This window comes from Apodemus sylvaticus, chromosome 4 (genome assembly GCF_947179515.1).
Source record: "Apodemus sylvaticus chromosome 4, mApoSyl1.1, whole genome shotgun sequence".
NCBI classification, from domain to species: domain Eukaryota; kingdom Metazoa; phylum Chordata; class Mammalia; order Rodentia; family Muridae; genus Apodemus; species Apodemus sylvaticus.
This window is the reverse complement of record NC_067475.1, coordinates 63809075-63836656: the sequence shown is the minus strand read 5'-3', so window position 1 is coordinate 63836656 and position 27582 is coordinate 63809075. Positions and strand designations below refer to the sequence as shown.

The 27582-nt window shown below is 41.9% G+C and overlaps 2 protein-coding genes across 3 annotated transcripts in view; one reads left to right on the top strand and one right to left on the bottom strand.

Annotated features, from left to right (window-relative positions):
• On the bottom strand, positions 1–24266 carry Wdr3 (WD repeat domain 3). The gene is made up of 27 exons (XM_052179648.1): positions 24197–24266; positions 23264–23466; positions 22065–22274; positions 19794–19912; positions 18411–18489; positions 16955–17050; positions 16012–16125; positions 15742–15843; positions 14993–15090; positions 14053–14157; positions 13043–13273; positions 11957–12050; positions 10129–10230; positions 8545–8630; positions 8277–8412; positions 7504–7560; positions 6516–6616; positions 6281–6392; positions 5657–5791; positions 5362–5412; positions 4906–4971; positions 4465–4557; positions 4232–4279; positions 3577–3620; positions 2004–2132; positions 860–953; positions 1–659 (listed from the first exon to the last, which is right to left on the bottom strand). The coding sequence occupies exons 2-27, from the start codon at positions 23432–23434 to the stop codon at positions 504–506; spliced, it is 2829 nt and encodes a 942-aa protein (XP_052035608.1). The 5' UTR covers positions 23435–23466; positions 24197–24266; the 3' UTR covers positions 1–503.
• A 66-nt stretch (positions 24267–24332) lies between these two features.
• The window catches only part of Gdap2 (ganglioside induced differentiation associated protein 2), a 45988-nt gene continuing 42738 nt past the window's right edge, over positions 24333–27582 (top strand). For both annotated transcript variants that reach the window (XM_052179646.1, XM_052179647.1), the window contains exon 1: positions 24333–24512. The gene's annotated coding sequence lies outside the window, so the exon portion shown is untranslated. The remainder of the gene's footprint in view (positions 24513–27582) is intronic.

Sequence of the window (27582 nt, the reverse complement as noted above, 5' to 3'; positions counted from 1 at the left end):
GACATTTTAAATGCTTTTAATGAAAAAGCTATTGTATTCCCAAAAGTACAAACAGCATTATGATCTCATATGTAAACTCAACAATCTGCACTGGCGTAAGGAAGCTTCTCTAGGCATGTTACCATCCCTTTTTGCCCCACAGTCTATGGTACTTCCTTTAGAAGACAATTATACACATGGTAAATGAAAAAGCTCTAATACAAATAATCTACCATAAATAAGACACTTCTGAATCAAATACACAATTAAAAAATATTATTTTACTTCTTGCTACAATCTAAAGGTCCAACTTTGAAAAATACAGATCTTTAAACTAAAATCTCTTTTTCAAAAGGCGAAGACAGAACTCACAGCCATGTTGGATTTCTTCAGCCAAGGCTGACATCTGTACCCCAAGATCTACAACATGATCTTTTTTGGTATTTTTATGTTGCCAACTCATGATAGCTCAGTTTATGTGCACACTCCTTTGAGGAGAAACAGGAAAAGACAGCATTCCAATTCTAAGTCAGTGTTAAAATCATCTTTTTCCTGTTTTTTCGTTTTCTCTTCTTCTCTTCCAAATGACTAGTAGCTTCTGCAAAAAACATAACTTCACTCTTTGCTTCACATTCTCTCTTAAGATAATCGAGACCAGCCATATTGAAGCCAATAATATCCTAGAGAAGGATACAAAAGAGTAACCGGTAGTCAGCACAGCAGTCTGAGTGGGTTTTGTCTTGTTCCCAACTCACTAAGTGCTTCTGTTGTCAATGGTTTAAAAATCCTATTTGTGCAAATGACAACAGAAAGTTTACTCTATGTCTGTTTGGTATTGCCCAGCATATGGTACCTTATGGTGTCTACAACAGATACTTACCTGGACTTGTCTGACTTTTGAAATAGTTGTTTCCTTTAGTTTCTCTATCACGGGCACAAGCATCTGGTTGCTGGTAATCTGGCCAAAGTGAATCCTAAAAGAAAACAGTCATGCTGCAAAGAGAGGATCTACCCTACCTGTCCCTCCTTGAAACAGTCAACAGGTGACAACCCAACCACCATCAGAAACAGGAACAAAAATCACCTAAGTATCCCACCATTCATGATTTGAAAAATGCTACATTTAAATCTGGTAATACAGTAATATTTTCTCTCAGAAATCTACCATAGGGCTAGAGATTACAATGGGAAGCTGGAGAGATAGAATGTAAAGAATTCTTCATGGAGCCCGGTGAGAGCTCAGCCAATAAGGTACTTGTCATACAAGCATGAGGACCTAGGGTTCATCCCCAGTACCCATCCAAGAAGATGTGCATGGTGGCTCATGAATTGCAATACTGGCACTAAGGCAAGACTGCCATTTATTGGGCAGACCAGGCTGTACAAGGCCAGCATGGGTTAGAATGAAATCCTGTCTCAAAAAACCAAAGGAGGCCAGCTATGGTGGCATACACCTGAAATCTTAGATGCAGAGGCGGGCAAGTCCAAGGCCAGCCTGGTTTCTCTATATAGATATTGCATGGCAGGCAGGAATAAATAGTGAAAGCCTGTCTCAAAACAAGCACAATCAGGCCAATTCACTAAATACTTGGTCATTTTATCTAACAGCTGTTTACCTACCTGTATATTCCTTAGTTTCCCAGCCTATGTCCCTCCATTCCTTCTGTGCCTGTAGATACCTAGAGACACTAACTGGTTTTTTTTAAAATGTCGTGAACAAGGCTGGTCAGCCAAGGCTTAGCAATTTCAAAGCAGAACAGACTGAGTAAACTGGCTGGGAACAATCAACCTAGTCTCTCCCTAGAGCCGCAGCCTAGTCTCACCCAAACATGCGACTCTGAAAAGCGGGTCATCAGGACCCTTGACTTAAAGGCAGGAATGACTGCCTAATGGCAAGAGCTATTTTTTTTAACAGTCTCTGAAAATGAAACAAAAAATTTGTAATCCCTAAACAATGCCAGCCTCAGCTGGTGTGCAGCTGGAGCAGTCTGGCAGAAGAGCCAGTATTTGTACGAACATGTTACCTGAGGAGAAAAAAGAGGCAGCGGCACAACAGCTCGACGTCTGAGCCCGTCTGGATGAATTCATTGAATAGTGTAAGAATGTCTGGGACATAGGAGAAGGGCAGCACAAGCAGGGCCTCTTCCAGTTCACTGAGGAAGACAAGCAAACCATCACACCCCATAGCACTCGCGGCTGCTCTTTACTGCGTTTCCTGCTTTTATATTCGAGAAGATTCTGTCCATTCAGAGTTAAATAGTCACTCATACTCAAAATGATTTTTCTAAATGTCTTTTACACTTATACCATTAGAGAGTATTTTAGTCCCTGGCATAAAGGGGAAAACCTAAGTACTGCAGACAAGCAGTATTCACTGAGCCTTGTTGAAAATTCCACTCTGTCGCATCCTCATGAAGCTTCTTCCACCACACAAATGCACACAAGTTGCTACACGCTGAATCTGTCTATTGTACATGCACAGTGTACGTGAATACTGCACATATATACTTGACTGTGTATGGATGTGTTAAGTGTGCATATGTATTTCGAAGCTTTTGAGTCTGCAATGACTGGGTAATCGACTTAGTCTCACACCCATCTTTCACCATTTGATTTTGCTTCTTCTAAAACTAGTTCTAGTACCACACTGCCATTTCCAGTTTGAAACCTCAAGAGGATTTCAGTTTGGATCAAAAATCTCTTCCTTAGTTTAACAATTGTAACCCCTCAGAACCGAACCCTCCCATCTTGGCACGTGTTTCTGCACCTCCATTATCAGGTACCCCCTACGTTTTTCTAATGAAAGCTCAGCCTTATCCTCAGGCAGTTCTACTCATTTCTGTAAGGATTACTGACACATTGCAATTTAGAAAAATAAACTTCTTTATATCAAATTCTAAGAACCAGTCAGACCACCACAGAACACAAAGAACAGAAACTAAAATTTTAAATCATACTTGTTGACTGTAACTTTTAATGAAATGAATAAATTAAATGAATATATTATAAGATATTCAAGAACAGACTATATATATATATATATATATATATATATATATATATATATATATATATATATATACTTGTTTGTTGAGACATTACCAATAATAGAAAAATAAAAAAGGCAGCAAAAAAATAGTAATTACTTGTACTGAAGATGTTTAACAATATGTGTTTCTAGAGTATTACTAACATGAGCAAATGTTCAAGGTAATGTCCTAGGTGAAAGTGAGTAAGATGCAAACCTACACAGTGAGCCTGGAGCTTGAGTGGCCCCATCGGGGTGTGTGTAGTACTTACACAATGATTCCAACTGTGTATACAAACAAAACAATCAAACGAGAGATACAGCAAAAGCTTCTGAGAGCTGGTATTTGATTGACGTGTACTTTTATTACCTTTAACATCGGTCCTTCAAAACACCCTTCACAGTTTAAGAGCCTCCTCCTTTCTGATACTCAAAATTTATTATAATTGTTTTCTACCAAAAGTTTGACAATTAAAATTTAAAGAAAGAAAACTATCAATTCGAACTTGTATTTCACACTCAGATATTCAGTAACTGTTGTCAAGTTACAATAGTGCGCTAGGACTTACCTTGACCTGATCCCTTTAAAAGTCTCTAACACATACGCTGAAGGCTACAAAGGAAGGACAGCAGCATTAGTGAAGCTCTTGAGTGCTTTTCTCCAGGGCCTGCACCCATGCCACTTGAGAAGAGAGGCTGACATGGCAGGGCTGTGTGGGTTTGCAGTTAGCCACATAGGGTTATAATTAGGCCAGCCCTATATATGTCCTTTATAACTACACTTCCTTGTAAGCTGGGCCTGTTTCATATCTACACAATGAAGATATTCTGAGATTATTGTAATGAAAAACACATACAAATAATTAGCAACTCCCAGATAAACATGTTCTCCTGATACATCTCTTCCTTCATGATGGGTTTTGTCAATTGTTCCTACAAAGATTTGTATCAGAGGTCATGTACAGACAAGTCTTCAGAGAGCTGTGGATGCTGGTCACACAAAAGCACTGAAGGTGGAAGAGTCAGGCTGGTCTAACCCAGATGCATCCTGGGACGTTTCACTAGCAGCCCTTTGAGATACAAGCTGTTTTAGAAGACACTGAGACTTTTGGAAACAAAGGGACTTCCCAGGGCACATACCCCCAAATCACAATGCCTCCTCACTCCCTCTCATCTCTGAAGTTAATCCCTGAACCACCAAGGAGAAACAGATATCTTACTCACAGAAATATTGCCATGAGCCATCAGGATGGGGTTGACAGGAAGAGGGACCTATAAAGAAGTTATAAAGCCAAGTCATTAAAAGCCTCTTTCCTCCCAGTTTGACTTATTCTAACGCTTGACTAACGTATCATTTCCTGCCTTTATACATATCCTTATCTCATTTAAGCCAGAAATGGTCTCTGTAGGAATTTTTGTAGACTACATGGTAAGTGCGTAACCTGACAGATGCTCACCTCTTTCCCTGCTGCTCTACAGATGGCTCTGTGCTCTTTCATCTTTGCAGTTTCCTCTCGATGCAGCTCGATGGCCTCCATGATCCTCTCAGCCTACTCCGATGACAAAGGAAGAGATCATCCAGTGCACACCCAAGACACAGAGATGGGAAGGCCCAGCTAACGAATCAGCTTAATAAAGACATGCCAGCTAGGGTGCAATGCAGCATTTACAGTTGTCTGTATGTTTATTTTTAATTTGTAAGAAAGACAAAATGCCATGGGCCATCGAGATAAGTGTCTCTCACTGAGTGTCCCATGCTGGTCGATGCAAGACCAAGAGCACCAGACAATTATCAACTCCTAGAATTCATCAACTTTTGCACCGCATAGGGCTATGTGGCTAACACAGGGCAAGGTTTTTACTGAAAAGTCAGAAACCCATTACAAGAGCCAACTTACCGCTTTGACTGTTTCAATCGTTTTCTTCCCAGTGAAGTAGTTGTCACCCTGGGTCTCCCCTGGAACCTGTCAGACATGAGATCCTGAACAGGATGGGTATTATCTTATAAAAATACCAGTCACTATCTTCCATTAAGGACAGCACAATATTAAATGCTATATTTGTATCATCAGGAGCACTATCCTATAAATGTTTATAATGTATCCACTTTCTTAGTCTTTTTAAATTTTTGTTTCGCTGAATAAATACTATAATTCCTTATAAAGTTTCACTGACAAAGAGAAAGCCATAATGGTAGAATTCTCATACTAAGCTAATCACAGAACTAGCTATACAACTGAATAAAACACTATATAGATTCTAACACTAGAGAGCAATGCCTCTGGATTCTCAATCCTCTCCCATTCTAAGTACTTGAAATTACATAATTCCCGTATCCCAAAAGATTCACTTACTGCTGGCTGGTCTTCTTTGGCCACACTCTCTTCATACTCTGCTTCCCTTTGCTGCCAAGAGACACACACAAGTTATAATGAGGGGAAAACGGAGACGCTGGAGAGCGAGCGACTGAGGCAGCGGAAGGGTTTCTTTCAGAGCGTGATGCCAACAGCACCCGTGTGAACCTGGAATGTGTGGCACTGATCTGGAAATAACTCCTGGTGAGTTATAACTCCACTGGATGGAAAACTTCAGAAGGGACAGTCTGTAGGTCACCCCCAGCAAATGTGAAACCAAACTTAAAGGTTTTACCATTTCCTTTTCTTCCTCAAGAATAAGAGGCTCTCTCGTTCTCTCCCAGAGTCTCAGTGACTTGTCATGAGATGCTGATACGACGTAGTCTCCATTGGGGCTGACAGCCAAACACCATATTTCCTGGTGGTGTCCCTGGACAAAGACAAAACAAAATGACCCAAGGAAGTCTGACTTCCTCATTGGTTACCACCTGTTTATGCTAGTGGGTAGGGTAAATACCCTTAAAGAAGTTCTTAAAGTGCTGTGGTGGTTAGAATAAAAGTGACCCCATAGACCATAGGGAATGGCAGTACTAGGATGTGCAGCCTTACTGAGGAAAGTATGTCACCAGTAGGTGGGTTTTGAAGTCTCAGAAGATCAAACCAGGCCTAGTGGCTCTCAGTTCTTTTCCTGATGCCTGTGGCTCCAGATGTAGAACTCTCCCGTCCACCCGTCCACCCCCATGTCTGCCTGTGTGCCACCATGCTTCCCACCATGACACTGGGCTACACCTCTGCACTGTAAGCCAGCCCAAACTGAATGTTTTCCTTTATAAGAGTTGCCATGCTCATGATGCCTTTTCTCAGCAATAGGAACCCTAACTAGGGAAGTACCAGTCAAGCAAAACAAGCAAGGGGTTACCTCCAGCGTTTGGATGTGCTCAAATTTGTCTGCATCCCACTGCTTGATCTTGCGATCCTTCCCAGCAGTGAAGAAGAGGTGAGACTTCGGCACAAAGCGCAGATACATCACACTAAGGGTGGAGAGTGATGTCAGCTCCAGGTGAGTGAGCTAGAACACTCACACCATCGGAAATGCCTACTCGATGGAGCTCCTGAGAACAACTAAATAGATCCTTCCAGAGGACTCCACTCACCTGTCATCATGTGCAAAGAGAGACCTGTGGCAGTCCCCAAAGTCCAGACCCCAGATTTTCACATTTCTATCAGCAGAACCAGTTGCTATTAGTGCTCCATCCTAGAGCAGAGAAATAAAATGTTAGCATTTAATTAAACTAGACAGCTAAAGCCATGGGATATTTAATTCATTTCTTTAAAAATATCATAATAGGACAAAAACATATTCATCTCTACCCAAAATACCTGTGCTAAGACTTACAGAGCTTCTTAAAGGTTGGAAAGTGAATGTGTGAACTCTGACTCTGTCATAGGACAATATCCCAGCACAGCGCTGTTGTGTGCCTTAGGGTCAAGTGGTCAGTTCACTCAGTTAAGAAAGAAAAGGGCTACTCTGATCTCTGGAATGGGATTTGTGGGGAAAGCAGGGAAAGTAAAAAGAAAATGAGGCTGGAAAAGAACCTACTGTCTTGTAACACACACACATACACACACACACACACACACACCAACCACCACCACCACCCCCACCCCCATTCCCTCACATTGTTCAATTGCTGTGTTCATACAAGGATCTCACAGCTGTGGAATCCATTCATTCCCCTTTGGTGCAGAGCAGACACTTTTCAAATATACAGTTTTAACCATAGTGACCCAATGGAAATAACAGACTCCCAAGAATGAGAGTATTTACACAAAACAAAATACTACAGTATTCAAGTCCTCAACGGTGCTATCCTGCAGCAGAAAGGAGTGCTTCTGAAAAAACATGAATTTCAGGATGTTCTGCCAATTACAAAATTTAGAGTAGCAATCTTCCAGAGCCACTGTAGGTGGTTAGAAGGACTTAGATACTATTTGTTAAACATTATCATGTATATGCCATTACTAATATACAGACCTGTGATTTTCTGGAGGAAGCTATAATAAACTCAGCAGAATGAAGCAAGTGGTGTACAATCAAGTAGCAACCATGAATTAGAAAAGAGCCTGACACACTTTACTTACATGGGAGATGTCCATGCATATAACCGGCAGTTTGTGTCCATACAGTGAGAGAAAAAACTGAACATGAAAGAAAGAATACAATTAATTCATGTTTGTCTACAAAATACAATCTGTTGCACATGGAGCTAAATATAAATGTATAATACTAGACAAATATCTGGACTGCTTGCTAAGTAAGGTTGCCTGTGTCCACTATGGTCACCCTACACATACTTGCCAAGAACTCTGAAGGACATTAGGCTCCCCAAAACCTACCCCTACAGACTCTCTAGGATAACTGTTTCACAAATTATCCTGAGGCCCAAGCCAGTCCCAAGATATAACACGCAGCAGCCTGTACTTATCAATACTTTTAAAGCTACTTCCTATGACAGGACAGAGATTTCTATTTAGAGATCTTCTGAATATGAACTAGCATTTACTTAATTTTAAACAAAACTGATGAACTCTGTGACACTATTAGTTTCTCAAGCATACTCTGTTTTAGTAAACACATCTTTAAAAATACACTATTGCTGGCTATCATCCCAATTCTTTTTTCCTTATATCGGAAATAGATTCTCTTCGCACATTAATATATCCTGATTACGGTTTCCCTCCGTCTACTCCTCCCAGTTCCTTCCCACTTTCACTCTCATCCTGATCCACTCCCTTTCTGTGTCTTATTAGAAAAGAACAGGCTTCTAAGAGATAATAACAAAAACTACCACATGAGATAATCCCACATTCTTAAGGTCACACAAAAAGATTATTCCCAGCCCAAACCATCATACCTTTAAAGTGTCAACATAGAAAATCTTCACAGTGCAATCCAGCAAAGACACAGCCAGCAGCTTTTGATTGGGCGAGTAGCTGACACAAAGGACATCCTCATCTAGCTGCAAGGTTCGAGTCTGCTTCACAGAAAGTCTGCCCGGACAGCATCGAGAAACAGAACAGATGAGAACACCAGACAGACAGCTCCAAACCTGACACAGAAAGACATGCTAATAAACAGTTTCCCACTTCATGCTAAAGCCCCCCACAACAGTTTCCCCTCACCTTTTCTGGGTACTATTTTTATCTGTCACCAACTCAAAATCCCAGAACTTGACAGCTTTATCAGCACCACCTGTCACAAAGCCACGCTGAAAATCAAATGACACTTCAGTTAAAAACACTGTAGCACAAAAACATCGCTAAGTATGTACATCAGTTGAATTTTTACTAAATGGTGTACGACAACAATTAAGAAAAATATACCCACCCTTCACTACTTTCCCACTGCCACAGGTGTCATCTGAGAATGCCAGCACAGACTAACACCGACAGCAGGATCACTGAAGTCCTAGGTAATTTCTTCTTAGCATCATTAAGAAAAGCCTAAGAATAGTGTGGAGTTTCCTTCCCTCCCTCCCTCTCTCCCTCCTTCCTTTTTACAACTTCACCTAAAAGGGCAGCAGTCAAGTGAATTTGCTACAAGGCAGTAAGGTTAGCTTTATAAACATGAATAGCGTGTCTCCAGTGGTCACCTCAGGAAGATATAAACTACTCCTGAGGGTCCCTGCTTCAAACAACTTTGCAATGGTTGTTTTCCAAATGAAGAAAATCAACTGCAGTCTATTCAGCCCCACCTCATATCAAAATATCCATGTGTATTCTACATTACGTAACATTTTAGCCACTCTAAAATCTAGGTTTTCCAAATATATATGTACTTCCAGTGAATAAAGGATTGCTATCATTGAGAATATTTGGATAAAGTCAAAAGTACTGTCAAAAACAAAACAAAACAAACTCAAAATGTCAGAGGGCCATCTGCATCAGTTCTCCTATCGCTCTCCAGTGGATAAAGCACTATGGGCACATGAGTGATAATGACTTATTACTGAGTCATGAGACTCACATTTGTTAAAGAATTTCCCTAGTCATCACTGGACTACAGGGGGAACAACAAAGCATACTTCACTCCCTGCTAAGGTGTTAAGAAAACATTTCCCTCTGTATAAAGTACCACAAACATCTAAAAATAAGTCATGCGGTGGATGGAGAGATAGCTTAGCAGTTAAGAGCACTGGCTGCTCTTCCGGAGGACCTGGGTTCAATTTCTAGCAACCACATGGCAGCTTACAACTACATATAGCTCCAGTTCCAGGAGATCTAACATCCTCACATAGGCATACATGCAGGCAAAACACTGATGCACATTGAATAAATACATCTTAAAAAAAAAAAAAAAACCCAGCCGGGCGGCGGCCACCTTTAATCCCAGTACTTGGGAGGCAGCAGCAGGTGGATTTCTGAGTTCGAGGTCAGCCTGGTCTACAGAGTGAGTTCCAGGACAGCCAGGGCTACACAGAGAAACCCTGTCTTGACACCCACCCCCAAAATAAAACCACCACCACCACCACCACCACCACCACCACCACCACCACCACCACCAAAAAAACCATGCTGCTGAGGATCAACAGCTAAATAACTTAATTTTGCAATAGTAACTGTTCATATTACACGTGTGATCAGACCCATAGCAGGGCTTTCTTTAATGCAACCACAAGAGGAACCTTTCTTAGGCAACTGAACTTGGCAGATCTATGATGTAGTCACAGTGCAGAAGCCCAATGCTTTAAAGCCCTGTGCAGTTACCTGATCTGGAGAAAGAGACATGGACCACAGAGCTCCATCGTGGGCAGCTATCGTCTCTAAGAGATTGCCTGAGGCCAGGTCATAAAGTTGCAGATTTCCTGTCTGGGAAAGTGAACAGAGCTGTAAGGAGCACATCCACAGACTTCATTAGTCATGCCCGAAAGTTAGAAAGCAACAAATGTGGGTCAACTGCTCAGGAAATAAAGCCTGACTAAATACTTTCTGCATTCTGTATCTGAAGACATACTGTTCCCAGTGAAACAGCTAGGTAACCAACGGGGTTGACTGCTTGCTTTCACACACTGCTATGGATACTACAACCTTGCAGTTCTTGATTCTGCCTCCTTCCTTGACTCCGTATCACAGCCATAGACAAATCCAAGCAGTTCATTCAACTGGAGACTTAGAAGCCTTTAAATTTCCCCTGCTTTACAAGGACCACTACAGTCTACAGTCACTGTCTAACAAGTCTTCCCATTGGTTTTGTTTTTTTCTTTTGGCAACACACTGACATTGAGAGCCAGGACCCTCCCATGATCTTGCCTAGACTTCTGTATATGCCACAAACCTGATGTCAGCATTTAACAGACACTACTAACCTCACAAGCTTCTATGCCACATGACAGACAGCAGAAGCAAGGAGAACTCGGAAGCAAGGAGACCTAAACCTCAAGCTTGCCTCTTTTTAACTCTGTGATTGATATAGAATTCATTTCCAGTAATTTGCTTTTTATAAAATGAAGTTTGCATCACTAGCATCTGCAAGATGTCATGAGGATCACAAGAGCCAAGTGCTAACTGCCTTGCACCATCTAGGCCAGAAACTATATATTACCCTTATAGACAGCCCTCAAAGCAATCCACAAAACACTTTCCTAATGACAAACAGCACACACACATTTGTTGAAGGATGGGTGAAAAATGAGTGAAACTTTCAAATAAACTGTTATTTTCAACAGGACCTGGAATGGTTCCCACCATGTTATACTTCTTGTTGGACAAGATATAGCCACTATGATATGTTGGCTTCCTAATAAAACACACGCATATTTTACAAGGGATAAGGATGCTTGCAATATATTTTCCAAAACACCCCACAGCTGAATACAGAGACACACTAAGAACAGTTCGGCACTTGGGAGGCTGAATTGTGAGTGTGAGGCAGCCTGGGCTAGAAAACTCTGTGTGAGGACAAATACATCCCCCAAAAACCTTATTCTCCTTTATTCTCACTACTTGCTTTTGCTGTGACTGGTCTCTGTTTATTCTACACTCCAAGGAAAGCAGGTTTAGAGCTAAAGCAAATGTTCAAAGGTTGTAAAGTTATTGAGTGGCAGAATACTCAGATGGAGTTCTCTGAGTTTCACCATGGCTGTCAGGTTTTTGAAAGGTAATCTGAATTCAAACCCATGTCTACTTATGACTGTTCCCAAACTGGTGAATCTAAGAATGAAGACCTGGTCAGCTTGGCTTCATATTACCATGTTGTGTCAAACCTGGAAATGTTATATTATTTAAAGCTAATATATCTTACCATCAGTTAAATCTAATTACATACATTTATAAGATGCAAGTAAGGATAATGATCAAAATGCTGATGGCAGTCACCTTTAAAGTCCTGACTTTAATTAATGTCTTTCTTTGTAATTTGACATACGGTTTGATACAAGGAAATAAAACTTGAAAAACACCAAAAAAAAAAAAAGGAAGAAAAAGAAAATAAGCTATCAAATACCTGTAATATCCTTATATATTATCAATATGCTGTTTAAAAACATTCAATTTCTCAAGGCTCTTTTGAGAGCTCCACAGAAAAGCCCCGGTTTACCTTTGTTCCTATGACCACCTGCCTATCGCCAGGAACGAAGAAGGAGCAGAGAGCATATTCACAAGGCATGGTGCGGATGCACTGCAGAGTAGACCTACAAGAGAGAGAGGGCACTCTAAAGAAACCTGTCCCGCATCCTGGAAGTCAGTGTTCAGTGAGCCACACAGAGGGTGACGTGACAGAAGACAAGTCTAACTCTTAGCTCACAATTATCTTAAGAGGAAAAATATTATGGACCAAAGCCAGATTTCTCTGGAGAGAAAAACTACCATAAACAAAAGAGATCATACAAAAGCCAAGTGTTGACCAGGCTGACCACACGGTCCAGTCTGTAAGGCCTGGGAGAGTATATATACTTTCAGGCTGAAACGGCGTGTCTTTGCCCATATCTGAAAGTTAATTTCGTTATTACTGTCTTATATGTATGGGTATTTAGCCTGCATGTGTATCTGTATACCATATACATGTAGTGCTGACAGAGGCCATAAGGGAGTGTCAGATCCCCTAGACACAAGAGCACATAGACTGTTCTAGATGTGTCCAGTTTTCTCAGTAAACCAGGAGGCATCATCAGCTTTAAAGCATGTGAATTATCTGAAGTCTAAGGGAAAAGATGAGAATTAATGCACATTTCTGAAGGCATTACACGAAGAGCAAGGGCTGAGGACTGCATGTTCTCTTCTAGCCAAAGGCAGCCAAAGCTCCAGATGAAAGAACAGCTTGATTTACTTTACTCCAAATTTTATTCTTTTAATTTTATTTTTTCATTTTATTTATGGGGAGGAGTAGGGACATGGTCTTGCCAAAGTCAGTTTTCTCTTTCCAGTGCCTAGGCTCCAGGGATCAAACTCGTGTCTTTAGTGGCAAGTTCCTTTATCTGCTGAATAGTTTCACCAGCCCTAAACCAAAATTCTAATATAATCTCTGTAAACCAATGGCCAAAATGAACCAATAGTATCTTTTAACTGAATTGTATTTAGGTTTTTGAGGATGTGAGCCAATCATGAAAAGTACCAAAAATATTTCAAAGAAAAGACAATTCTACTGGTTCAATTCAGAGGTTCAGGAAAATAGCACTTCACAGACCTGTTCCATATCTTAATGGAATCAGCGGCCGCTGAAAGCACAGCTATGTTATCGGAGCTGAATGACAAAGTGCGCACATCACTGCGATGGCCTCCGATGGTGATCCTGCTCGTCCTCACAGGCTGAGGGGTTGGCAAGGACGCATTGAGCGAGTACAGTTCCACCAGATTGTTCTGCAGCAGGAAGACTGCCTTCAACTCTCCTTGAGGTGAATGAATCAGGTCAAAAGATCTGCATGGGAAAAGTCATAATTTTTTTTTTCATTTGATTTATGGGGAAGCTACTATCTTGGCTCATGAAGTCAACATTTTCTGTTCAAAGTTTAGTGATGCTCTAAACCTATAGTTTAAGCACACACACAGACACACAGACACGCGCGCGCGCGCGCACGCACAGAGACACACACACACAGAGGCATGTAGGTATAGATAATTTTTATTTAATAGTATTCTGGGTATCGAGCAGCAGGAACACAGGAGTTAACCTTTTTACTACTTTATTTATTTGAATGTGTATGTGTGGACAGTGTATGGACCAGAGCATGAGTGTGTGGAGTCAGAGCATGACTTGGAGGAGTCAGCTCTTTCCTTCTATCACGTGGGTCCCAGGGACCACAGTCAGGCTGTCAGATGACAGCAAGCACCTTTCAGTTACCTGCTGAAGCATCAGAGATCCACAAGCACTGGCTTCTTTTAAAGTAAACAAAGAAAAGGGAAAAAAAACAAAACAAAACTTTGGGTTCAGCTCTTAGTTTGGACACATACTTTGTTTCCGTGTTATGCTGTGTTGTGTGTGATTTAAAATACTTTCTGAACAAAGACCACACAGTTTTTTTAATTGGCAGACTGAAGGAATCAATAAAGGGAATAATAAAAATGGACACAGGCTGTGAGGTGACAAGATCACCACCTTCAAATGTAATTCACACAGGCTGGAAAACACTGGGACAATGCAGGGATGCGTGGTAGCACATTACTCTATAGGACTCACAGCACTAACTCCTTACTCACTTGATCTTGGCAGAAGTCTTGATCTTGGCTAACCGAAGGATCTCATCCTGCAGAGTCATTGAGACACTCATTTCAGGGTCCTCCTCCTCATTGGCAGAGTTCAACCTACAAAGCGAAACAATCATTTTACCAATCCCTTTTCCCAGAACAGCCTTGCTCTTACTGAGCCACACTCTGGTCCTGGGCCAAACAAGTGGAGAGATTCTCGGGGAGCGGCCTGGCCACAGGGTTACTCAAGAGAACTGACTGAGCAGACTATAGTCCACTCATAGTGCTACCCTTGATAACAGATTCAGAATGCACTAGGACCTAACATCTCCTGCAACAAATTGCCATCCAAGTCACTGTACTGAAGCATTCCTGATAGACTTCTCTTACTCTAGAACTTTCTCAAACAAGTCTAAGTTAAAGTTAGCCTGACCCTGACATGAGAACAAAACACACCTCAAAATATTTGCCATCAGATGACTTTAAAACTCACTTTTAAATTTGATCAATTACCCATTAAAGGATTCTTTTCTATTGCATCTGTGTGTTTATAAGTGTGGAGGTCAGACACCTATGAAGGATGTCTGTTTCTAATCATGCTCCAATCTGAAACAGTGTCTCTTATAGCAAGCCGCAGAGAGTAATAGCAGTCTCCTGTCAGTAACAGCAGTCCCTAGCACTGTCACAGACACAATCCCAGCTTGCCTGGCTTTAAACATCTTTAAACATACTTCTGTGTGAGTCTTAGTGCAACTCAAAAATGTGTTAGCAATAAATAACTATGAATTAGAAATTCACACTTTGTGGGGTACTGATACCCCACAAATTCTCTAGCATTTAGCTCAAATGGGTAATCAAGTAAACATTTCCTTTAAGTTACAGTTTTTCTGTAATATATGACTTCCCAGGATGTTCTACTACTATTAAGTTTATTTTAAAAAACAAAACATACCTTGCTTTCTTTCTAGCTTTCTTTAGCTTCTTATCCATTTTCTTCTGAACTTCTGCTTTGGAAAGAATACAAAATACTTCTAGTACAGAATCAGTTCCCTAGGAAGGCAAAAGGTAGACAATATGAGTCTAGGACAGGCAGTTTATAATTTAGCCTATAGTAGGTAAGAACTAAACATCAGGATTTATGTCTTCCCATACTGGCTGGATCACCTTGAACCATTTAATCTCTCTGGGTTTATAGTCTGTAAAATTAGAATGCTATTTCCTGCTCAACATTCTTTGAAGGCCAAACAGAACTTGCACCTTTTACACTAATGGAAAAGCCAGCATTTAATAAATGGCTAGTAATAACAAATGTAGTTACATTCATGATGTTATACATGTTGTATTAGGACATTAGACACACATAGGAATATTTACTAAATTTTAAAATAAGTATGTGTGTGCGTGCATGTGCATCTATGTGTCTACATCTGTGTCTGTATAGGTAGGTGTGTGCACAGGCCACACCTGTCTGTCACACCTGCTAAAGTTGGAGGGACAGGTGGCTGTGAACTGCCCAACACGAATGATAGGATGCAAACCCAGGTGCCCTGCAGGGGCCATGCTCGGTCTTCCCCATTAAGCTATCACTCCAGACTCACGTTCCGAATCATCACCACAATAAAAAGTCCATGCCCACAGCGCAGTGTGACAGAACGAGCACTGACAAGGAGCACTCTTACTGGTTTCTAAGCCGATACTCACGTGGCAAGCAAGAATCCTGCCTGTCTTGTCCACGGCAAGGTTCACAACTCTGTCCCTTCCTTCCCGCATTATGGAGCCAGCTTTTCTACATGAAAGTATGCGCTATAGAGGAAGCAAGAGAACATGGAGGTGAAAGGCCTGCCCTGTTAAACCTCTGAAAAGCTAATATAAGCACAAGACTCCCCCTCCCCCAAATGATCCCTAGAGATGCCCGACTGAGTTCTTCCCTGCCCGACTACTCAGCCCAACTGAAGACACAAAGCGGATTACATCTTCAGACTTTTCATCATCCGCCTCAACGGGGCTGTCCTCTGCTTCAGATGTGTCCTGTATTCCAGGACATTCTCTGATTTTCTTGGGCTCTGGTTCTTCTGGGTCATCAATCTATTTTATAAAAATAGAAGAATGAAAGTTCAAATGTCTCAGATGACCTTTAACCCCAAAGACCTATAGTCTCTCCTATAACCACTTACATCTTGACTAGTCACCTCTAACAAACACCTTCAATGTCAGGAAAGGTAAGAACTTATTAGAAACTGGCATATATACAACAAAGCATTGTTCATTACACTATGCCACTGGTTTCCACAGTATGAGGACCATATACAAGCAGATAAGAGAGTAAAAACTAATGGTTCAACTCTTCCTCAACTTCAAAATTTGTAGGATAAAAGGTATTCTAGAGAGAAAGACTGCTACTGGTATTAGTAATGGCAAAGGCACTGTAAAGTGTGTTACAGTTTCTCCCTTAAACACAGAAAAACAAATGTTAAGTCTTAAGTTATACAAAACCCATCGTAATGGGTACTGGCTCTATGGCTATACACTAACTCCAAGTAAGCCTAAAGTTTACCCCATACCCACATAAATTGAGAATCAATGTATGTCTCCTGGGAATTTATCTGCATACAAAACTGCATGTACCTTCATAGATGTTGTTTGAAGAGAAAGGCCTCTAAAAGTCACCCACATATGCCCAAAGGGCCAGGAATACAAGTCTAAAGCACCATAGCCTGAATGACACTATTACCAAAAACTGTAAGCCTATTTACAACTTAAATAGACCAGGACAATGAGTGCGCAAGAAGGGAAGTCTTTGTTTAGAAATGTTGCAGGTCACCAGTGTAAGAACTATTACAAATCAGATTCTCAGTCACTAAGATGCTGAACTGTGAAAACATGCAATTGGCCAGAGTCCAAACACAATAAATACCTCTTGCAGATAGGTGACATCCCAGGCTCTCAGCTCACTGTCCGCGGCCCCAGTGATTAACCGCTTTTCTTCTGAAACCAAAACCAAGCCCCACACCTAAGAACACAAAACAGTTTATATAGTATCATTTTTTAATATTCCAAGTGACACAATGAAGTTTCTCTGACATTTCAAATCTAAGAAAAGTGTATTAGGCAATTCTTTCAAAATTCACTAACAGAACCACTTTTCCAGGGAGGTGGCCGGTAGTGAAATTGTTCATGTGTTACTAAGAATTTCTCTACTTTCTTACTGCCCTGTTTAGATAAATGCTACTCATCACAAAATCACAGCACAATCCATGACTCTGGGTCTCATACTTGTTTTCAGAAATGTCTGGCAAATAAAAGATGCCTTATTAATGTCTACTGCATAATTCTCAGCCTTCAGCATCCAAGAATTAAACAGTAGAGACACAGCAATACTGTTGACAGTCAATTTTCACAGAATCACTTTTCACTTCATTATTACAAGTATGTTTTTGAAAGCCTCATCTAAAGGGAGTTAGGAATATTTAAAATAATCTCTGAATTTGGCTGAATAGATATTTTCCAGGTAAACATAAAACTATCCTTTTGCTGAATGTATGTTACTGCGGAAGGCACTGTACACATAACATCATTAAACATCCCTATAGTTGTGACAGCTATTCTTGGTAGTCAACTTGACCACATCTGGAATTAACTAAAACTCAAATGATTGGGTACACCTGTGAGAAGTATTGTTTTTCTTAATTAAATCAATTTAAGTGGAGAGATCAACTTTGTACTATGAGTCTTTGAAGTGAGACAATGATACCTTAATACAGAACTTTTGGGGTATGAAGATGCATGTTTAATCTGGCCACAGTTTCTGTTGGCAGCCTACATAAAGGACATGAAAGAAGGAAGCTAGCTCTTCCTTTGCCTGCTTGCTCTCCCTCACACTAGCAAGTCCATTTCTTCACTGGCATTAGAGCCTACTTCTTCCGGATTCTGGCATCTATAGAAGATCAGCTGAGACATCCAGCCTTGTGGACTGAACATCTAATAAATTCTTGGACTTTTGATTGGTAGATAGTCATTGTTGGACTAGCTGGACCACAGCCTGTAAGTTATTCTATTAATTCCCCTTTCTATATGTATATCAAGATTCATTCTATACATTCGGTTCCTCTAAAGAACTCTTGACTAATATAACAATCATAGGTGAGTCTAATTGAAATGGTGAACTCAGAGGTTATAAGCCACCCAAGGCTAATGTGTATTAGACCAGGGAAGCTACAACTCTTCCAATGGCTGGCACTACTTCCTGCCAGCCAACTTTAATGTCTCTCAAGACAGGACAGAGATAAGTGAGCAGTAAAGACTCCATAAAGGCTGAAGGAGAAAGTATCCTTTGCTTTGCCATTTTCTGGAGCCCACGATGCAATACACACCTCGGTTCGGTGGCCGACCATTGTTTTGAAGCAATGCTGGTTATCCAGGTCCCACCACTTTACCATAGTATCTTTCCCACTAAAAGAAAAACCAGAAAGGTATTTTTACTAGAAAGAATTGCCAAACTAATAGGTATGAGAGTAACTTGCTTGTTGTTTTAGAATAATAACAGTAATGTTTATAAGCTATTCTACCTTACTGTTTATCCTGATAAGCAAAGAATTCCAACTCTCCACGTGGCTGCTCAACCATGAAAACAGGAAGCTTCATTCTTGCACACAGAACACAGTCCAATCCCCTGCCTTCCTCCCACACCTCACCTTACAGCACTGACATTCCCACTGTCCAAGGTGGAAACACCTCAGAGCGCTCAGCTGCAGTCATCCACATCATCAGCTTAGGTTTTCCCATACCGAAAACATCCTTTGTGGTCTCTAAAGCTTGACTCCTAATCCACATCGGTTAAAACCTGTACATGTCCTCTGTCCTGAACTATTCAGTAGCTTCTCATATGGCCTCTTGCCCCATGGCTGGTTTGTCAGCCCACCAACCACTGAGGTAACTTCCCGAGGAACTACAATGGTTTTTCTAATTACTGACCAATAAACCCTATGATCTTAGTTGTCCTTGTCAATGCCTGTGTTATATTAGGCTGAAGCATATGAAACTGATATTTGATCACTTCTGATATAACAAAAATAAAATTTGCAAATGGATCAACCAAGTAGATGTTCATTAGGCCTCTAAAGCATTTTTCTCCTCAAAAGGCAGGCTAGCAAACACACAGCTTAGCATTTTACAAAAACTCAGTGTACAAGTCTAGCATCCTAGAGGCAGAAAGTGGGAGAGCTGGCAGTCTAAGAGAAGACACACTGGCTTACAACCATGAGCACAGCAGCCACAACGAGCAATCAGGCCGACTCTGAAACTCCCACATCATCATGACTTATAGTGGGACATAATCATAAAGAGTACCGCCCCCACCAGGCCTCTGCACCAAGTCCCGGCGGGTCTCACTCAGGGCTGCTCTCACTGTCGCCTCCGAGCCAATCTCTCCCAGCTAGCTCTCACAGCATCCCAGCTGTCTCTGCTACAGACTCTGTAAACAGGGAGTCCTGTGCTACCTGGTAAAGCATGACTCATAAACTTACCCAAATATGTTTTTTGTATATAAAACTCTCAATTACATAATGCCAATTTACAATGATAAAGTCTTATCCCAATATTTCTAACCTCTCCAAAACACCAGAAATACATCTGAAGCCATCTGAATATCCAAGGCTCTCGCCCTCTCCTTAGCTCCTCCTCCTCTCCCCTCCAATCACTGGCCTCTCACTGCTTCAATATGAATGTATAGGAAATACCTTGCAACAATGTCTTACCTTGTAACTAGCAGATTCTTTTCTCGGAGGAACAGAGCTTGTGTGACAGCATCCTTGTGTCCCTTTAGACGGTAGAGACCACTTTCATTGATCACATCCCAAATAATGACATCTGTATCCTTGAGGAACGAAGTAACACAGAAGAAAAAAAGTTTTCTTACCACAAGAGGCCAAATAACAAGCCATGGGCTCAATCAAGACAAAGCACTATACTACCCTGTACAGCTTGCAGTTAGATGGCAGCCCACCCTTTCATCCAGGATCATTGAGCAGAGACTCTGTCCTACATTGCTCTAGTTACATATGCGTGAGATCTCCAGGCTATTTCTTCGTTAGAAAACAGAGCTCTCTCTAGGTATGGTGGCAAGCCCTTGTTGTAACAGCCACTTGGGAGGAAAGCTGTACAGTTCAGTGAGACACCACATCAAATCACAGAACAAAATAAAGAGGAAAAGAGTCCATGCCAATATTCAGCTTGATACCATCTTTTTATTTAATGCATTCTGGTAGTTAATTCTGATGTACTCTACTTTCTAGTATTACTATTTAAATTTCATATTTTACAAGTGAGTCATTTCCAATTTTGTTACTGTAAGTATGCAAAACTGAAAACTCACATGCATAAATCTTTGTCCATTTATCTTACTGCAAATAAAAACTACAGCTTGAGGTTCTTGGTAAAGGCTGTGGTTATTTTTACAGGTTTAGATTTACACCGTTATAACAATCCTCAGACTCCCAAGCTGAATGAGAAGACTAGCTTCCCATTTGTGCACTCTGGGTTTTATCACAGTTCTGAAAATCACTGCCAATCCCCTTCCTTCCATCAAGAATGCTTGCTCTTCATATCCATTTTAATTTGTTTTCCTAAACACTGCTGATATTTTTCTTTGAGATGGAGTCTGATGTAGCCCAGGCTGGCCTTGATTTCACTATGTAGCTGAGGCTGACCCTGAACTTCCACTCTTTAGCCACCATGTCCAAGTATTAGATTTACAAGCATAGGACAAGTTTATGTGGTGCTAGGGACCAAACCCAGGAATGCCTATAGGCTCGACAAACATTCTACCAACTAATGCTAATTATTCCCATTATCTGTGGTGAATAATGGCACTTCATCTTGTTTCTTTTTCATTGATGTTTTCTTTCACATGTTATTTTTTTTACATCTTAATTTATAAGTCTAATAGGTAGATGATAGTTTTTTATTAAATATTTCCACTTTTCTTTTTATATTTTTTAAATGCAAAAAGTTTAATGTCTTAAATTTATGACTCAAATCTATCAATCTTTTCTTCATTTGTGTTTTTATTTTTTGAGAATTTCATGTATTCTTCCCCTTAACATTCCCAGCTACCGAACTTCATGCTCTTTTTCCTTCTTTAAAAAACAAACCAATAAGCCGAGCAGTGGTAGCACACGCCTTTAATCCCAGCACTTGGGAGGCAGAGGCAGGCAGATTTCTGAGTTCAAGGCCAGACTGGTCTACAGAGTGAGTTCCAGGATAGCCAGGACTACACAAAGAAACCTTGTCTTGGAAAAAAAAACAAAAAACCAAAAAACTAACACCCCCCCCAAAAAAAAACCAAACCAACAACATAAAAAGCAACAACAACAACAACAACAAACGGGAGCCTGATACGTGCTGGCCAACCACCCCAGCACAGGGTCTACCCAAAGCCTGGCTGATGTGCTCAGTGTCAGTCTGCTAAAGGAAACTGACTTTCCTCTCCCAGCGACTACAATTACAAATAGCTCATTCCCCCTTCTCCTGTGCTGGGAAAACAATGTTTTTTCCTTTGCCTTTCCTTTGAGAGAGGGTCTCACTGTGTATCCCCAGAGGACAGAGCTTGTCTGACTGTCTTCTAACTCACAGCAATGCAGGTGCCCTATCTCTGGGATTAAAGGTGGTTATTAGCACACCTGGCTTTAACTCAACAACTTCTAAAACATAGGAAAGATACTAACTACAGATTCATTGGCAAACTATGACCATCGTCTTTTCTAATCTTCCTGGTTATATAGTCTGGGATCCCTCTACCACAATGACAGATTCCACAGTACCTCTGTCTTATTCTTTCATGCCACAGACTTTTATCAGAGAACAGAACAGGAAACAAGCAGAACACTCCCTCATGTGCACCCATCCCCCTCACTCTTTCTCCCCAAGGTACACTAGCTTGGACACTGGGAATCCAATCTCATAGCACGATTTATGTGAATAACATTAAGTGTGAAAAGCAACCCTGAACACCCGTCTCTGAGGCTCACCTTAGACCCAGAAGCCAGTCTGCCTCCTAGCTGATCGTACTTTAAGCTGGTGACAGCTGCTTTGTGTCCATTGAAGGTTATGTTTCCTTCACCACTGAGGAGGCTGAAGATTCGGATGGCTCCATCCTCATAGCCAACAGCTAGATGCAGCCCATCTGGGGAAGGACACAAGCAAGTGACTTCTTGTTTAAGCCCCTGAAGGATAAGGATCTGAAATCATAAAAATCAAAACCAACTCAGAAGAGTGAGGCATATATGAAGACAGTAGCATGGGAATGATCTCAGCAACACGGTATCGACAATATCCAGTCACTGACACTCAAGGATAAAACTCTACAAGCAAAGACCATGAGCTCTTCAAAAGGCAATCATTTCCTCTCAAGCTGGACACTGGTGTATACATGCAAATTATCCATGCAATGAGATATGTTACCAACTTTTTGTCCAGTGATTGTTGATAAAGGGTTTTAGACTCATTCTTGCTATAACTCAACCTCATGACAGTACTACAATACGGACTGCTTCATCCCAAGAGGCTCTGGGAGGCAACAAGTATCTATATATTTATACCTATAAGTCTATATGCAATCTCATCTCACCTCCTGGGAGTCACACAGTAAAGAGGGATAATTTAAATATCTATATGCTTAGCAAAAAAAGTAACAACTTCCGTCACAGTTGAAGCAGCGTTTAGCGATCAGTGCGATTAAGAGAAGGACTGCGCAACACAGCAGAGTGGCAGTCCTTGGTAAATCCTAATACTGTAATCTGGCTGTGAGAACAAGCAGAACGTGGAAAGCAGAACTGGTACACAGAAGCAGAAGTAAGCAATGGCTAAACACAATGACCTATGAAAACGAACACACACACACATCCAAAGAGCAAGCTCCTGTTTGGCTGTGACTTTCAGAACACAACAGAATTTGCTGCTAGCTGTCTAGAAAAAGAGGAAAGTGATCTCTTGGGGGCTCACACACACACACACACACACACATCCAAGGAGCAAGCTCCTGTTTGGCTGTGACTTTCAGAACACAACAGAATTTGCTGCTAGCTGTCTAGAAAAAGAGGAAAGTGATCTCTTGGGGGCTCACACACACACACTGAATGCAGGCAGGCCAGTCAAGCTCTCCCTCTTCACCCCTCCAGAGTTGGTGTCATTTAACTTTAACGGTGGCCATTGCTTCTTTCTGACTCACCTTCTCGCCTTTCCTTAAGTCCCAGATAAAAACGTGTTCACAGGCCGGTACTGCCACATAGCGTCCTTTCTCACCACGGAGTGTCACAAAAACAATGTTACCTTTTTGGCTGCCAATGAGGCCAAAGACAGCACTAGCCACATAGCGGAGGTACTGTTTAGTAAGCCCCATGTTAGGATGTCTGATGCCGCAGGGAAGGCGATCTGTGTAAACAAACGAAATTCAGTTTCTGCAGTACAATGGCTCTGGACAGCTAACAAACAGGAACTGTTTTTTTGTTTGTTTGGCTTGTTTTGTTTTTATGTGATCAAAAGCATGTAACTTGTCACAGATGGAAAAGTACTTGCTGTTTAAGTACTTAAGTTCACACACTCAAAAGGCCAGGCACAGAGATATGCAGGTCTATGATCCCAGCACTGGGAAGGCAGAGATAGATCCCTGGAATTCAGAGAGACCTTGTGTGTAGAGCAGAGGAAGCTCAGAGTGAATGGGTCCTGCTGATGAATGTAGTCATGCCAAGGACTTCAATGCCTCAGACCCACAGAAGAGGCAACACCTTCCTCTGGTTCACCCAGTTTCTTTAACCTAACTGCTTATTTCTCAAATAATTTTACTTGTTTTCCTTCCTGCGACCTTGTCACTCTCAAACTATCCCCCACATCTACTCTTCTAAGTTCCTATTGCACATCATCCCCGAAATACTCCAGGGAAGTCAGGCAGTTCCAGCGGCCTCGCACTCCGGCCCGGGGGGGGGGGGGGGAGGGGGGGTTGCGCGCGGTCTCCGGCTTCTGCAGCGCAGAGGGCCGCGGCAAAGAGACTCCCCCAGCCTCCCTAGCTCCCTAAGCGCGTAGTCCCTAGCCGCGTCGGCTCACCATGAACTCCACAGTGCGGAGAACTGCGGCCCGCAATCCCTAAACAGTCAGAGACACTCACCTCACCCTCCACGCGGCTCCAGCGGACTGCGCTGCCAACGAGACCGCCACTTCCGGTCCCGTTGGGCGATTCTTCCGCCCGGCGTTTCCCTTACCTTCTAGGCGGAAGTGACGGCAGAGCGCTGTGATTGGGTGGCGAGGCGGAGAGGAAGCAGGTTCCTTTGCTGTCAGAACGCTGTCGCCAGTCATCCCGGCCTCTGGAAACCCGTACACTTCAGCCTCCGCCTCTGGCAATCAAAGTGTACAGATGTCACCCGCCCGATTTCTGCTGCGGATCTGAGCTGCGGCCGCCGCCTGGATGGGCCCGCCCGAGCGCTGTAAGAGGAGGGAGAAGCCGGGAAGGGAGGTCGGCACTGTCGGGTGCGGCAGCTAGGAGGGATCAGGCTGGCGGGTCCGCCCGGGCTTTGGGGTTCGCACTCGGGACAGGTTGGGTCGCGAAGCTCTGGGGACGCCGGTTCCGGGATTTGCAGGAACGCGGTGCCGCGAGCAGTCCTGCGGGTCGAGTCCAGCCCGTCCTATAAATTGGATTCGCTGTAGTCAGACATTGAGCCCAGGATGCTGAGTTGTCCAGAGACCCTGCAGTCCCTGGAGTGACATTGACCTGGCTTTGTGTTTCCGCTCTCAGGCCACTTGAGAGGGACGTGACCCTGGTCTTGCCGGTCCTTAATTGTAGACTGAGACTGAGCCGCTCTGTTAACAAGAGGAAATTAGCTTTTCTTGTCTTGCAGTTCTTCCCTCTTCTATCCTTGGGCTGGTCTAGAAGTTTTAGAAACGAGATCTGATGTCTGTAGCTGTCTCTATAGCTATACATATAACTATACAAAAGAAGTGATCCCTGCCGTGGCTTACTAAACATATCCTCTGTAGCAGCCTAGAAATTAGACATGTACACAAGTGTAGTTGGCGGATAGATTTGTGTCTTCCTCTTTAATTTTAGGTATTATTTATCAGGTATGGTTTCTTTCATGTTCGAAAACATGTTCAGCTCATCTCTATATTCAAGACAATTGTTTTGAAAGAAGAATCATTTGTAGTAGGTTGGATGAATGAGAAGGCAAGATTCTAATTGTGAAGACAACATTTCAAGCGGGGGGGGGGGGGGGGAGGAATATTTGGATATCCCTTCCTAGGTATTGTCCCTACCTCCTGTAGGTGCTGTGCATTACCTTGTTAGAGGTGGAAAATGTGTGCTTTGGTGGAAAAACAGGTTAGAATATTTCAGGCCTTTCCAACCTTTAGATATTGCGAATGGATGTTGTCATCTTTGATCCTGAGATCAAAGCCAGGTTTGGTCCATGACTTAATACTAGCACCAGAAAGCCAACGTCCTCTAGATACAGAGTGCTAAAATCAAGCACCCCCATCCCCAAACCCCTTTAGACAGAGTCTCGCAAAGTCCCTGTTCTGGAGCTCTCTGTAGACCATGTTGTCCTTGAACTCACAGAGATCCACCTGCCTCTGCCTACATAGTTCAGGGATTAAAGGCGTGTCCTGGCCTGTCTGGCTAAAATAGCACACCTTAATCTTACCCATCTTCTTATCTAGTATTGTCTTATCTAGTACTTCAAGGAAAACATTATTATTTTAAGTTTCAAATTGCACACTGTATGAAGACTTGCAACTGAAGCATGCTCTGGTGTATTTAATACATAAGTGACTGCTAATTCACCAGTAAACATGTGTTTTGTGTGTTTTTGAATGATGTTACAGTTTACCTGGGACGATTGATGAAGGTTAGAGGTCTTTTTTGTTATGATGTATTTATTTGCTGATATATTTGAGCATGGATATGTTTATTGTTTGAGCAGCTTCCCATTTGCATTAAAAAACTTTTAGGTATAATAGATTTGGTATTGGGTATGAATATGGTTGGTGCTTTCACCTGGTTGTTTAAATATTGGAATACGGAGCCATAATGAATAGTAAACCTGGTGTTTACCAACAGCAATGAACAGCTGTTTAATTATTAGAGGTCAGATGCGTGGTCCACCTGTGTACTGCCCAGACTTGTCTCACCTGGATAACATTTGCCAGGCATCTTAGGGGATTCCCACTTTCCCTTTGTAAGCCACACCATTTGTTTTGTTTTGCTTTGGTAAGGTCTGTCTACATAGTTATGGCTGTCCTAGAACTGAGCTAGATTGGTCTCAAAGTCACAGGGCTCCACCTGCCTCTGCCTCCCAGTGCTGGAATTAAAGGCTTGTGTTACCACACCCAACTTGATACCATTCTTTTTACCTGTTTGAAAATCAGTGTTTGACACTGTGATCCAAAGTGTTCTGCCCGATGCTGCCCAATCTTGAATAGTAAAATTTGGTCTCTCAAGGCAATTCAATTTTTCAAGTAAATCACAATTTAGATTTTTTTTTTAAACTAGTGATGGCAGGATGTAGGGGAAAATAAGCTACAGAGAACTCTTTGAATCACAAAGGATATTTAGTAGCTTCTTTTTGTTTGGGGGTCCTTTCTCTTAAGCTAACATAGAAAGAAAGTATTTGGTCTAATTCATAGATCTGATCTAGTCTGGAAACCAACAACTTTTTGATATTAAAACTATGCCTCAGGAGTTGTTAAACACTAAACTAGTGTTTGTTTGCAAGCTTGTTCAAAGTTCAAAACTGATCAATTGATTTCCAGTGGGAAGTGTTTTTTCAGTTTCATGTTATTCAGTTTATGGTTAAGGTTATATAGAATTACTATAGTCATCTGTCTGCCCCCTTTCCCCCCACCACACCCCCAGTTCCCATCATGCATCTCTCTGCACCCCCCCAGTTCCCATCATGCATCTGTCTGCACCCCCCAGTTCCTATCATGCCCATGGCCCCTTCTTGTTTTCAGTCTATCCCTAGAGTTTGTAGTCGATAAGTCTGAAAATCCTTTCAGATATATGCATATCTAGGCATAAACAAGCCCTTAACACACATTCTGTGGGATGAGACAGTGTTTAGGCTTCTGCTGCCTTTGGGTTTGCAGCTCTGCTTTCCCACAAGCATGTCCATACGTTTATGTTGGAAGGAGGTGGGAGTTAAATCTCTTTTTAATGAGAAAAATCAGTTTCTCTGTGGAGGTTGAGGATGGAGTTGCAAAAGAATTCAGCCTCAGTTAACTTTCAGGATGCTTTCCAGAAAAGTCCTTTCCTTGTACCCTGCAGTCAGCTGTGAACATTAGTTATCACTCTTTTAGCACTCACAGTGACTTCTTCAGTAGCTGGAGAGAGCCAACTGGAGATGATCGGACATATAGGAGAACTACTGAAGTGCATACACATCAAAGACAATAATAGGATTCCAAGGAGGAAATGATCCACTTAGGTTCCTGTTGACCTTGAAATCAGAGCTGTAACCGTTGTTGAACTGGGGGACAGTTGCAAGAGAGTGAGTAGATGGA